The 14705-nt window shown below is 36.8% G+C and overlaps 1 protein-coding gene across 1 annotated transcript in view; it reads right to left on the reverse strand.

Moving 5' to 3' along the window:
- Positions 1 to 14705, reverse strand: part of LOC132562610 (abnormal spindle-like microcephaly-associated protein homolog) — a 44728-nt gene that overhangs the window by 25159 nt on the left and 4864 nt on the right. The window contains exons 4-17 of the mRNA XM_060227361.1: positions 14589 to 14681; positions 12422 to 12571; positions 11624 to 11860; positions 10813 to 10880; positions 10236 to 10377; positions 8113 to 8243; positions 7023 to 7198; positions 5571 to 5710; positions 5110 to 5195; positions 3700 to 3805; positions 2790 to 2902; positions 1589 to 1787; positions 646 to 920; positions 349 to 417 (exon numbers count right to left, since the gene is read on the reverse strand). Of these exons, the coding sequence (XP_060083344.1) occupies positions 349 to 417; positions 646 to 920; positions 1589 to 1787; positions 2790 to 2902; positions 3700 to 3805; positions 5110 to 5195; positions 5571 to 5710; positions 7023 to 7198; positions 8113 to 8243; positions 10236 to 10377; positions 10813 to 10880; positions 11624 to 11860; positions 12422 to 12571; positions 14589 to 14681 (1985 nt within the window). The remainder of the gene's footprint in view (positions 1 to 348; positions 418 to 645; positions 921 to 1588; positions 1788 to 2789; positions 2903 to 3699; positions 3806 to 5109; positions 5196 to 5570; positions 5711 to 7022; positions 7199 to 8112; positions 8244 to 10235; positions 10378 to 10812; positions 10881 to 11623; positions 11861 to 12421; positions 12572 to 14588; positions 14682 to 14705) is intronic.

The following is a 14705-nucleotide window of genomic DNA, read 5'->3' on the forward strand; positions in this document are numbered from 1 at the left end:
CAATAAGGGACTCTTATTGTTGATAATCATTTGGGTGAACATGTGACTATTCATGAGCAGCAATGGTCATCCCCAGGAAACAATGCATGTGATTACCAGTAATAAGTCCTTAAAAGTTCAAGAGTAATCATACGAGTTACTCACTTTCCTGTACCGCATGTGAGTGACTCCCTTTTCTGTACTGCATGTGAGTAACTCCCTTTTCTGTAAGTTCTACATACGAGTTACTCACTTTTCTGTACTGCATGTGAGTAACTCCCTTTTCTGTACTGCATGTGAGTAACTCCTTTTCTGTAAGTTCTACATACGAGTTACTCACTTTTTTTGTACTGCATGTGAGTTACTCACTTTTCTGCACTGCATGTGAGTAACTCCCTTTTCTGTAAGTTCTACATACGAGTTACTAACTTTTCTGCTCTGTATAACATGAGTGTGTAATAAAACATTCTGTTTTTGCTCTTTGTGAATGTATTCCTTGAGTTGTGTTTGACCTTGAAGGATACTCTGATCCCCATCATTATTTTTCTTTATTCAAATTCTGTTTTTTGAACTTCCGTGATCTTTTGGTTAAATTTTTGAAGGGTGTGGACTTTGCAACTTAAGAAATGGTTGTCTCTATTGTTACTATAAAATGATTTGACTGACCTGTAGCTCCTTCTTTGATTTCCTCAGATAGTGTCTACGCCATGCCAGCTGGATGACTCTTGCTGCGCGTGACTCATGCCTGATATCCAATAGGCGTGCACACAAGTAACAGATGTACGTGACCACAACTTTCTCATCGGGAATGGTGTTGGACATGTCCATCGACCGCAGCATCAGGGGAATACCTCCTAATTCTGATACTTTCTCATACAGTAACTTGAAGTTAGCCTTCTCATTGGAAAGGAATTCTTCAAACAGTACTGGATCTTCAGCCACTATGATAAGGAAGAAATTTCTATCTAGAACCGTCCCTAAAGGAACATTTTGTCATTGAAAATAGTTTCAGTTAAAAGAAGAAATAAGAAAGGTATGGAACTTATATGAAATCCAAAGTCAAATGATGACCGAAAATTCTTAAAATATAAAATATGTGACACTCTCAAAATGGCACCAACTAAAAAGAAACATTTTAGATAGGAGCATGCACAGTCAAGTTATGGTGATTATTCATGTTTATATATCTAAAAAAAAAAACCCAAACAAACAAAAACAAAAACCAAAAAGAAAAAATCTGAATTGCTGATCTTGTTCTGCTTTAAGCTGTAAATCCTACAAGATCAATCTTGATGAGGAAGCTCACAGAAATGTAGTAACACGTTAATCATAGTCACATGACACGTATAAAAAGACAAAGAGTAAAGATAAAACTTAAGTTTCTGTTTAACCTACTTTTTCAAGTACATTTAACAACGTCATGTTTAGACTAATCTGAACTGGTCACTCTATAAAGCAATGGATGTAGTATTGAAGGAATGATGGTCTCTTAGTGGCGTCTGTAGTGAGATTTCATTTATTCTAGATTGTTCATACTTGCAAAAACAAAAATAAAAAGCTTGTATTTGGGACATTTTGAGAGTTTTTTTTTCTGTATTTGTAATATTACCTGGAAATGGAGCTGGACTAAACACTTCAGAGGAGTTGAGATCTTGGTTACGACTACACATCTCCTCATCTAGGGTATCTTGATACGTCAAGGTAGTCTTAGTGTTAATAGAGTTCCAAGGAAGGAGAGCTGGATGGTAGTGATGGACCAAAGCACACATCGCACGGCCATCTCCAAAAGACACAGTGAAGTTTTCAATCTGTAGATTGAGGAAATGAAAAATTACTCAAATCTGATCTGAAATGCCGACATCAAAACAAATTGTAAAAAAAAAGGGGATCAGCATGACCTGTCTATTTCACAAAATAAATCAAACTTGATAGCAAACTTCATGGCATGAAATTCTATCACAATATCAACAAAGTACATACAATACTACCAACAATTCACCAGTGTTGTATTGATAAATGACATTTGTTAATGTAGGAAATATATTCTGAACACCCACATATTTATTTGAATGGAAGCTGAGTTAGAAATTTTATATGAATTCTTTGGTGTTGTGTCAGAACCAATTTTTTATTTACAGCAATAATGACATTGCCCTCACACTTGAGAGCACTAGCTTTTGGTTTGGTGACGTAATAGTGTATGAAGTTTGAGGGAACTCTGCCCATTATCTCAGCGTACAGTTCAGAAACCATTTCATCCATGTAAAGGGATCACTGTTCAAACTGAGGTTTGTCTGCAGTGTTACAGCAACTTAGAAAACAGCACATTTTTAGCAGGAGGGTAAGGATGAAGTAGCAAATATGACTTTCCACAGAGTGATATTTTCAGAAGCTGACATTAATTAACAACACAATGTATGACATCAACATTTTATAATCACTTGAAGTTGCTGCAACCAGATATTCCAAAAGTATTCATCAATTACATATTGTTATCAATGAAGAGAGCTGTGAATGACAAATTTTCCACATTTCCCCAAGGTAAAAATCAATCCATTGAAAATATCAGTTAGTCAAACTTTCAACACGATCATTAATTGGACTAATCAGTGCAAAGTATAGAGTATTGAATATGTCATTTATACATGATTCCTACCTAACAGAACCTCTGATTACTCAATGGTGAATTCAAGTCAGATTATCACAAAGATCCTCAACCTATGACAGACTAAATTGTTGCTTTGATGTTTACTGACGGGTGTACCAAACCTGTAACAAAAACATCAAACCTACCACAACAAGTTACCAACCTTGATATTGTAGAAGGCACACACGGTGCGACACCAGCGCAGCAGCAACAACAGGCTATCACTCTGTAAATGTAAGTCCTGCTCCGATGACTCACGCCGTTTCTTGCTCAACCCTGCAAGAAAAATCACTGAAGTTTCAAAACATGCTGGCTTATTCACGTGAGAAATCAAATACCTATCTTCTTGAACATACATACAAATTGATGTGGAAAATTTCTTAACTTACAAACTAGGCTGTTACAAGCTGTCATATCCCACCATTTACCATAAAATCACCTGTCTGTCACCAAAGCTGGAAAAATGGCAACTTAAAAGTGCAGAAGAGACTGCTTTCAATTTGTATATATATTGTAGTTGATCCATAACGGTTATCACAGAACCATGTTCTAACTCTAGAGTAGCCAGCTGTCCTACACCATATACAGGGTCTGTGTGTGGTATAGTGAACTCTTACTTTGTTCTAACTCTGTACAGCAGCCAGCTGTCCTACACCCTATACAGGGTCTGTGTGTGGTATAGTGAACTCTTACTTTGTTCTAACTCTGTAAAACAGCCAGCTGTCCTACACCCTATACAGGGTCTGTGTGTGGTATAGTGAACTCTTACTTTGTTCTAACTCTGTACAGCAGCCAGCTGTCCTACATCCTATACAGGGTCTGTGTGTGGTATAGTGAACTCTTACTTTGTTCTAACTCTGTACAGCAGCCAGCTGTCCTACACCCTATACAGGGTCTGTGTGTGGTATAGTGAACTCTTACTTTGTTCTAACTCTGTACAGCAGCCAGCTGTCCTACACCCTATACAGGGTCTATATGTGGTATAGTGAACTCTTACTTTGTTCTAACTCTGTACAGCAGCTAGCTGTTCTACACCCTATACAGGGTCTGTATGTGGTATAGTGAAATCTTACCTTGTTCATATCTCTGCAAAGCTGCTAGTTGGTTCCTCACATACAAACTTCTCTGTAGGATGTTAATCTCTTCCCTCAGATTTTCCTTATTTAACAACACATCCACCTGTGTTTAAAAATAGTGAACTCTTACTTTGTTCTAATTCTGTAAAACAGCCAGCTGTCCTACACCTATACAGGGTCTATATGTGGTATAGTGAACTCTTACTTTGTTCTAACTCTGTACAGCAGCCAGCTGTGCTACACCCTATACAGGGTCTGTGTGTGGTATAGTGAACTCTTACTTTGTTCTAACTCTGTAAAACAGCCAGCTGTTCTACACCCTATACAGGGTCTGTGTGTGGTATAGTGAACTCTTACTTTGTTCTAACTCTGTACAGCAGCCAGCTGTTCTACACCCTATACAGGGTCTGTATGTGGTATAGTAAATTAAATTACTTCTCTGTAGGATGCCTTATTTAACAACAGAGTACTTGTTATCTGTTCCCTCTTTACACTACTGTAGTAACAAGTAACATTGACCACTGTTTATCTGTTCCCCCCTTACACTACTGTAGTAACAAGTAACATTGACCAGTGTTTATCTGTTCCCTCCCCTTACACTACTGCAGTAACAACTAACATTGACCACTGTTTGTCTGTTCCCTCCCCTTACACTACTGTAGTAACAACTGACATTGACTTCTGTTTATCTGTTCCCTCTTTACACTACTGTAGTAACAACACACATTGACCACTGTTTATCTGTTCCCTCTTTACACTACTGTAGTAACAAGTAACATTGACCACTGTTTATCTGTTCCCTCCCCTTACACTACTGTAGTAACAACACACATTGACCACTGTTTATCTGTTCCCTCTTTACACTACTGTAGTAACAAGTAACATTGACCACTGTTTATCTGTTCCCTCTTTACACTACTGTAGTAACAAGTAACATTGACCACTGTTTATCTGTTCCCTCTTTACACTACTGTAGTAACAAGTAACATTGACCACTGTTTATCTGTTCCCCCCTTACACTACTGTAGTAACAACAAACATTGACCACTGTTTATCTGTTCCCTCCCCTTACACTACTGTAGTAACAAGTAACATTGACCACTGTTTATCTGTTCCCTCTTTACACTACTGTAGTAACAACTGACATTGACTTCTGTTTGTCTGTTCCCTCGCCTTACACTACTGTAGTAACAAGTAACATTGACCACTGTTTATCTGTTCCCCCCTTACACTACTGTAGTAACAACTAACATTGACCAGTATTTATCTGTTCCCTCTTTACACTACTGTAGTAACAAGTAACATTGACCACTGTTTATCTGTTCCCTCTTTACACTACTGTAGTAACAACACACATTGACCACTGTTTATCTGTTCCCTCTTTACACTACTGTAGTAACAAATTACCTGATACTGTAGGATAAGAGCCCACAAAACATGAAGGGTCTTCTCACGATGTCCATCCACAATGTCCTTAGTAGTTATCTTTTTCTCTGTAAACAAAATTATCATCATGTCATGCCTTCATCATATATAAAAGTATGAGAGGTTTCCTCTTCTAGAAACATGCTTAGTGATCTAGTATACAATATGTAAAGGTCATAGATAATGATGTCTCAAGTTGCCTCAGATTAGTAAGATGTCAAACCTCACCAATACTTCGGTAATCAAGACATCTCGTACATTGTAAAACACTTCTCTATTGAGAATGATACAAAGAATATATATAATAAAATCTATCCTAATGATCTAAGAATGATTTTCAATGTTGCATTACAATAGGGCTATGAGGCTAACATTCCAGTGATATCAGGAAAAAACTGTGAGAATTTTGTGACCCCTGACTGCTAGAAGGTCAGCTTACTCACCCTTGTCAAAGGTAACACCTTGCGTGGTTAATGCTTTAAACACCACCTCCATGTTGTGAACCTTTTGGAGACGGCTGATGGCTGGAGCTCTAAGACTCCGAGATAAATCCCAGTGATTGGTCAGTAGCTCTAATACACGTCTGTCAATCAACAACAAACAAACGGTAAATGTAAAGAAAACAAGATGTGTTTATGAAGCACTATTGCCCCCGGTTGCAACAAAATTCTGAAGTGGTACATTAAAACTGTATTGTGTAAGGCATGTGCTAATTGCATGCACACTTCGTGAAACTTTATACTTCATTACAAATAATTATATCTGAGGCAAAACACAATGTTAATCTGAACTCTCACTTATACATGCATGAGAATTGTCCTGAGATAATGAACGGCAACTGTGAATTATTGGAAATTCTATGTTCAAGGGGTGTAACAGTCAAATATTAAAGCCTACCTCTGAAAGTACCATAGGAAAGGCTAATATTAAAAAAATTTAAATGTAGGTCAAAGTTCACAGTCATGGTTACAAATTTTGGTAGCACCAGAAAGGTCAGGTCAAGGTCAAATATGAAAGCCCTTCCATTTACAGTGCAATAGTTATGGGAAGATGAATATTGACAACAGACAAACAGACAGACAAACAGACAACATGTCCATAGAATCCCCAAGAGTCAAAAGTACAAAAATTAATGTGTATACTTTAGTTGACTTTATGGGTTTTAGGAGGATATCTATAAGAGCCATCTTGAAATAAAAACACCAACTACAAGTAGAACCTCTAAAAACTACATTTCCAGTAGCATATACTACTGCCTGTATACAGCTGGTTTAAACTAGAATAATTATTTTTGTCACTTTTGCTCTCAACCTAATCCGGCCGTTTTCCATATCAGCATGGTTGCTTTTAGGCTTTTCCGTTATGAAATAATTTCTATGTGAACTAGTTTTTCAAAAATTTGAAAACCACTATGAAAACCACACATATTACATGAAGTGGATATTACACTGAGACTATAATAAGAACTGTAACTGTGATTGTTTTACAGCTAAATAGATTCTAGATATTTAGTCATGTTTTACTGCATTTAATTAATTACCGTATACTTTACTATATCAATAAGATTTCATGTTTACATCCATAATCTGATAACAGCTGAGCAGTAAATACAAACTGGCATCATTGAAAGGTGTTAAAAAAAAAACCAGTGACAAAGAGAACAATTCATTAAAATATCAGTTACATTTGATCTCTTGCAATGGAAACTTTAAAATTTTACAATTATGCTGCACCCTTGAAGAAAAGAGTATCTTGGTTTTGAAACAGTTCTTTAGCTATGTTCATTACAAACGCTTGTGTGATCATCAATTAAGATGTAGCATTACTAAATATAGGTGTGTAGTTTTGATGATTGTAGTGAAAACGAACCAAAATTATTCTTAGAAATAACTTACGTCAGTCTGACACCATCGCGAAGGTCTGTAGCCAGATTGGTAACAGCGTAATCAAATTCGTCCATGGAGGTCTGTTGATGAGTTACCACGTAACCAAGGTAACCAAGGTGTTTTGTAACATCTCCTTCCCCGCTAAGATAGTTTCTGGAGAACTGAATCAGCATGGCTTTTGTTGACTGAAACAGACAAAACATCTCATGTACATCCATGAAGTATTACCAACACATTTAAATATTATGTTTAATTTTCACAAATTTCTCCAGCAGAAAAGTTTTACAAATAGAAAATGCTTTTGATCATATCTTCAGATCATTAGATATGTGAGAAACTGTCTTGCTACAAAAGATTTTTGGAGTAAAAAACATCCACCCTTATATCACTGAATGTGCTTTTGATATACATTATATCACTACTTTGGGCTGGAGATATGATTTGGCATTTCAATCAGGTCACTAGTGTACAGACATGTGTACAATCAAACAGAGGATGAAGAGGCCTTAGAATGCAGAAAATTAAAAGCTTGAGGTGCTCATTTGAAGCTGTGAAAATTGACACGCAAGTTTTCAAGGTTTTTTTGTGAAACTGGCATAATTTAGCTGTAAAAAGAACCAAAACTTTCACCATTAAAGTTTCATTCAAACTTATCTGATAGAAGATAGGACAGAGAAACAACAGACATTGTGATGATGTAAGTTTATTTTTGGTTAACAGTGATCTTAAATTAGACAGATCACCATGACATTTAAATACATTTGTGAAGTCTTTAAAACGTGTCAGTAAAAAGATACCTGCTGTCTCTTAATAAGACAGCTGAAATGATGACAAAGAGTGTGACAACCAGATAAGTGACACAAAACGTAATACCTGCTGTCTCTTAATAAGACAGCTGAAATGATGACAAAGAGTGTGACAACTAGACAAGTGACACAAAACATAATACCTGCTGTCTCTTAATAAGACAGCTGAAATGGTGACAAAGAGTGTGACAACTAGACAAGTGACACAAAACATAATACCTGCTGTCTCTTAATAAGACAGTTGAAATGATGACAAAGAGTGACAACCAGATAAGTGACACAAAACATAATACCTTGAACTCTGAGTCTTTACAAAAGAGACATGGGTCATGGTTGATAAGTCTGTGTGATTTGGCTTTATCAAGGAAGTAGATCAACATAAAGACCTTCTTCAGCAGGTGTTGGGCAATGGCCTCAGCATAACCTAAAAGTAAAAAGATTTTACATAATTACCTTTAAAGTCAATTCATCTTAGATTAAAACACCATTATTAAATATTCGTATTCTTTACAACAACTTTTCCTGCAGAAGAGTTTTGTAGAACTGAATACACTGACTTGGGGAACAAATATGAAACAAAGATTTAAAGACCAATATCAGGGCAGGGGCCCTCTGATAATCTACAGAAGGTTTCGTTTATGCTTCAATATTGTTTTTGAAATAATAATCTAGGCTTAAACTCCAAGATCTACAAAGTTCAATCTCCTATAAAAAAAAATGACCTATAACAATGTGAAAAAAAAAAAAAAAAAAACACAAATAAAAATAAACCATGTTTATGGTTTATTGTGATGTTTCAATGAGATGGGCACAATATCCTATCAAGTAAAAATTGTCCTATCTGTAATTAATTTTATTTATCAACAGTTCATTGCTTCTCATTACATACAAAGCAGAAGTCTTAACCTGAGATTGTGATATTGCAACAGTGCATTCTTATCCAGTCCATACAGTCCACAAATATCTGTTAATGATCGCTATGATGTGTCCACATTTGGATGACTTGGGAATGATCAATGCCTCAATACTAAACATGATCAGTATGGGAACCACTGTGGTGAGTTGGAGCAGAGCCCACACAAGGTCTTACATATAAGAGACAACACACAAGTTTGGTGGAAATCTTATACAACCATGACAGTTGTTGTACAAAATGGCATAAAATCAACAATTGCTTGGTTTTTAAAGCCCCATAACTCTTGTAGATATGAACAGATTCCATTTGTTATCAAATCCATGCAATGTCTCATGTTAATAAACCCACATACCAAATATGGTGAAGATTCGACTGCAAATATGCAGTGCATGAAAAGTAATAAAATAGTATACTTTTGGCATTCATAGTCCCATAAATCTATCAAATAATGATGGATGGCAGTGGTAATCACGTGGTAAGTGATGCAAATCGACATAAGACATTCAAAGAAAATTTGACTACAGAATGTACAAGTTATTGTGCAGTAAGTAATAAAATGGTCAATTTTCAAAATTCAAATACCAGATTTGATGAGAATCCAACGACAGATACATGATAGGTGTGATGCTGTAGGGTAACAGGTGCAATACTGATGGTGACAGGCATGATACTGATGGTGACAGGTGCGATACTAATGGTGACAGGTGCGAAACTGAGTGTGATAGATGTGGTACTGTAGGGTGACAGGTGCAATACTGATGGTGACAGGTGTTATACTGAGGGTGACAGGTGCAATACTGAGGGTGACAGGTATGGCACTGTAGGGTTACAGGTGTGATACTGTAGGGTGACAGGTGTGATACTAAAGGGTGACAGGTGTGGTACTGTAGAGTGACAGGTGTGATACTGTAGGGTGACAGGTGTGATACTGATGGTGACAGGTTTGATACTGTAGGATGACAGAATACCTACCATCACGATACAGGTGTGGTACTGTAGGGTGACAGAATACCTACCATCAAGCTACAGGTGTGATACTGTAGGATGACAGAATACCTACCATCATAATACAGGTGTGATACTGTAAGATGACAGAATACCTACGATCATGATACAGGTGTGATACTGTAGGATGACAGAATACCTACCATCAAAATACAGGTGTGGTACTGTAGGATGACAGAATACCTACCATCACGATACAGGTGTGGTACTGTAGGGTGACAGAATACCTACCATCACAATACAGGTGTGGTACTGTAGGATGACAGAATACCTACCATCACGATACAGGTGTGATACTGTAGGATGACAGAATACCTACCATCACGATACAGGTGTGGTACTGTAGGATGACAGAATACCTACCATCACGATACAGGTGTGGTACTGTAGGGTGACAGAATACCTACCATCACGATACAGGTGTGGTACTGTAGGATGACAGAATACCTACCATCACGATACAGGTGTGGTACTGTAGGGTGACAGAATACCTACCATCACGATACAGGTGTGGTACTGTAGGATGACAATACTCTGAGGCAATGTCTGGATTGCTGAGTAGACGAGTGACAATAAATCGAGACATACTGATTACGTCAGTGTTGTTCTGCATGGGAATCATCTCTCCATAAACCGTCTACAAGAATAACACAATAACCGATAACAGTGCACAATTAAAGATTTTATAATCTCTCTTTAATATCACAAATAATTTTGAAATCTTAAAGAAATTTCAATGATTGTAAAAAATTACACAAGAAAAGGGAAAAAAAGTAACATTACAATGGTAAATTTGAAGTCTTTTGCCACTAATGTCTCACCTTATAAACTAGTCAATATCTACTTCAGGATTTTTATATATCTAATGTTGACGCCTACTGACTTTAAATATAAATGGCTTCAAAGTTCATGGGCCAAACGCTTTAAATATTTTTTTTTACCATTTCCACTACCCCTAAATGTACAACTTGGCAGTAGGTCTTAAATTGGATGCAAGCAGGTCTGAAAAACTAAGATTGTAAATTTTATGGCCTTATCGATTTGTCAAACGAGTGAAAAGCGGTGTCTTTACCTCTAAACCAATCCTTAGCCACAGTGGATTGAAGGAAAGGATCATGTCAAGAATGTCCTGTTTCATACCTACAGAGTCAAACCAATAATACAAAGTTAGCATGTTTAGGTCACACCATAGGATATCAAGATAGCTGCTGATGTTCATTGCTGCTATGAAAATGAAAAAAAAAAAACCCATTTAATCCCAATATAACATCATTATGATTTCTACTTTTGAATTTGCATAATTGTATCCAAAGCTTTTTTCAGAAATATTTCAGGAAATCAAGATCATTATTCAAATTCTGAACACTGGGAGCTGAAATTCTCTTTAAAACAAGCTGCTGATCTTTGTGAATTTGTGATATTTCTGTATTGCCAATATTCATACAATAATATTTCAATTTCTACCCAAATCTGACTCAATGAAACTACTAAATGTGATCCGTTTCATTTACCAATGAATTTGACCAGATAACATTGCCAGTGCATATGAATACAAATATTAGGTAAGGGGAGAAAACTCCCCAACTTCTACTAGACTGGCAATATACCACAAGTATGAGATTTAAAAACATCAAAATAAAAATTTAATTCAACATTTAATAACAGTATCTTTACGTTTCAAAAGATGTGAAGCGACTGAAGCCTGATATTTCTCGCTCTCCGCTTTGGTGCCTGTAAAAACATGAACTGCTTTGCAGTTCATTAAATTTGTCTCAAGACCAACTCAATTCATCATCCCATGAAACTGACATAAGCAAAATTCAATCCTTAACACACCTGTATATAAGTCTATCAGTTATCATCCAGTTTATCTATATACATACCAAGGTCTGCATGTACTTTCTTGTCTTTACGGATCACCAGTCGCAGACTTTCAATTTCTGCCTCTAGTTTCTGAATCACGCAAATTATTTCCTTTGTTTGAAAGAGATTACAAGCACCTCGACGAAGCTGGTTGAGTCTGCGTCTTGCAGTGTAAGCTCGTATGGACAGAACTTCTTTGCTTGGTGCCAGCTTAACACTAGCTCGACTAGCCTCCACAGACAGAGCCCCCGCATCAACTGAAGAAAGATATCAAATCTGAAGTCATCTACTTTTAAAAATATTGTTTTCAGATAAAGATCAATATCAAGGGAAAATTGATTAAGATTAATTTTTTTGAAAATCATATTTCTTTGTAGCACTTATATATTAGTTTACTAGTTCGACAGGAAGCTCTCATGAAAAATTCTTTCTAGAATAATGACGAAAATCTAGTATTCTTTGCATTAAAAGTATTTTTTTAAATCCTTAAATTCTATTCGTGTCAAAATGAAAAATAAATTGAAAATTCCACTACTTGTCATTAAAAATGTTTCATTGGATAGTTCATATATAACACTGATGAGTATTGAAAAAAAACACTGATGTTAAATTTATTTCTAATTTATCAGTAATGTGTATTCTTGAAGACATCACAAGGAATAATAAGATGTTTTTCAGAAAGCAAGGAAAAAATAATACAATATACATAATACTATTTCATTGCAGCTTGCTAAAGCTTATTTCATTAACTTTATCTCTATGTTACATCGTTCTTTATACTACTGAAGAAATCAGAAAACCAATGAAATATCATTCACCTTTTACTTGTTTGTTGCTGTGCTGATACTCTTCCGCAGGTGTTAACACAAAGTTGAGCCAGTGCACAAAGCCTCGCTCCTGTTTGTCAATCCACCGCTCATCATAGTACATATTCTTTGATGCAAAGGGCATGGGGTGCTTTGGTAAAGCTGTACAACAGATAGAATTAAAGATATAAACCATTGGATAACCAATACCACCAACTAAAATGTAGAAATAGAGAACCAGAAAAAAAGATTGCGAATAACACACTCATCGAAAAATTAGTGAAATTTTCTTAAATTCAAAGCCACAGAGTCAGGTTTCAGCTTCTAATTAGAGTAGAAGTTTCAGCCAGTATATTGTGGCCACAGAGTCAGGTTTCAGTTTCTACATAGAGTAGAAGTTTCAGTCAGTATATTGTGGCCACAGAGTCAGGTTTCAGGGTCTACATAGAGTAGAAGTTTCAGCCAGTATATTGTGGCCACAGAGTCAGGTTTCAGGGTCTACATAGAGTAGAAGTTTCAGCCAGTATATTGTATCATTGTGGCCACAGTTTCAGCCAGTATATTGTAGGTTTAGGTTTCTTCAGCCAGTATATTGTGGCCACAGAGTCAGGTTTCAGGTTCTGCACAGAGTAGAAGTTACAGCCAGTATATTGTGGCCACAGAGTCAGGTTTCAGGTTCTACATAGAGTAGAAGTTTCAGCCAGTATATTGTGGCCACAGAGTCAGGTTTCAGGTTCTACATAGAGTAGAAGTTTCAGCCAGTATATTGTGGCCACAGAGTCAGGTTTCAGGTTCTACACTGACTAGAAGTTTCAGCCAGTATATTGTGGCCACAGAGTCAGGTTTCAGGTTCTACATTGACTAGAAGTTTCAGCCAGTATATTGTGGCCACAGAGTCAGGTTTCAGGTTCTACATAGAGTAGAAGTTTCAGCCAGTATATTGTGGCCACAGAGTCAGGTTTCAGGTTCTACACTGACTAGAAGTTTCAGCCAGTATATTGTGGCCACAGAGTCAGGTTTCAGGTTCTACATAGAGTAGAAGTTTCAGCCAGTATATTGTGGCCACAGAGTCAGGTTTCAGGTTCTACATTGACTAGAAGTTTCAGCCAGTATATTGTGGCCACAGAGTCAGGTTTCAGGTTCCAGTATACATAGTCAGGTTTCAGGAAGTTTCAGCCAGTATATTGTGGCCACAGAGTCAGGTTTCAGGTTCTACATTGACTAGAAGTTTCAGCCAGTATATTGTGGCCACAGAGTCAGGTTTCAGGTTCTACACTGACTAGAAGTTTCAGCCAGTATATTGTGGCCACAGAGTCAGGTTTCAGGTTCTACATTGACTAGAAGTTTCAGCCAGTATATTGTGGCCACAGAGTCAGGTTTCAGGTTCTACACTGACTAGAAGTTTCAGCCAGTATATTGTGGCCACAGAGTCAGGTTTCAGCTTCTAATTAGACTAGAAGTTACAGCCAGTATATTGTGGCCACAGAGTCAGGTTTCAGGTTCTACACTGACTAGAAGTTTCAGCCAGTATATTGTGGCCACAGAGTCAGGTTTCAGGTTCTACACTGACTAGAAGTTTCAGCCAGTATATTGTGGCCACAGAGTCAGGTTTCAGCTTCTACATTGACTAGAAGTTTCAGCCAGTATATTGTGGCCACAAAGTCAGGTTTCAGGTTCTACATAAAGTAAAGACAATGTATTCTTGTTTTCACAGTAACTAGTTAAGAAGACAATCAATGTGTTGTGTAATCTCCTGTCCGTATAAGATTGTTATCAAAGGGACACTATGACTCCTGAGGATGTGTACTACCTACCTTAGGTAAGTGGCACTCATCTTGTACAAGAAGCCTACCAGATTTCTAACAGTAAACAGAACTTTCTGAGCAAAACTCCATAATCTTGACTCTAATATGCCCCTATCAACCTTTCTTGCAGGGATACATCTTTCAGCACTGCGCTGAATTATTATGCTCACAAGAAAATAGAATATGTCAAAAACTTGAAAACCTTAAAAGCAGGTAAAGTGGAAAAATTGAAAATTGATAACAGGAAATGAGAAATCAACAAATGTTAAAAAGTGCAAAATGTAAAGTCAATTTTGATTTTTATAAGTTGGAAAATTTTATAAGGATTAAATCACTTGTGATAGGAAGACATGAAAAATGTTATATCTGAGTACCTGTTGGATGTGATTTTTTCATCAGGATGAGTTTGGTCTGTGCCACGCCTTTCAGTGAACTCTTGAATTTACTGGATGTTCTCAGTGGTCCACCTGTTTCTCCACAAAAAACATTGA

Source organism: Ylistrum balloti, unplaced genomic scaffold (assembly GCF_031769215.1).
Source record: "Ylistrum balloti isolate Yb309-2 unplaced genomic scaffold, AGI_CSIRO_Ybal_v1 Utg371464, whole genome shotgun sequence".
NCBI classification, from domain to species: Eukaryota; Metazoa; Mollusca; class Bivalvia; order Pectinida; family Pectinidae; genus Ylistrum; species Ylistrum balloti.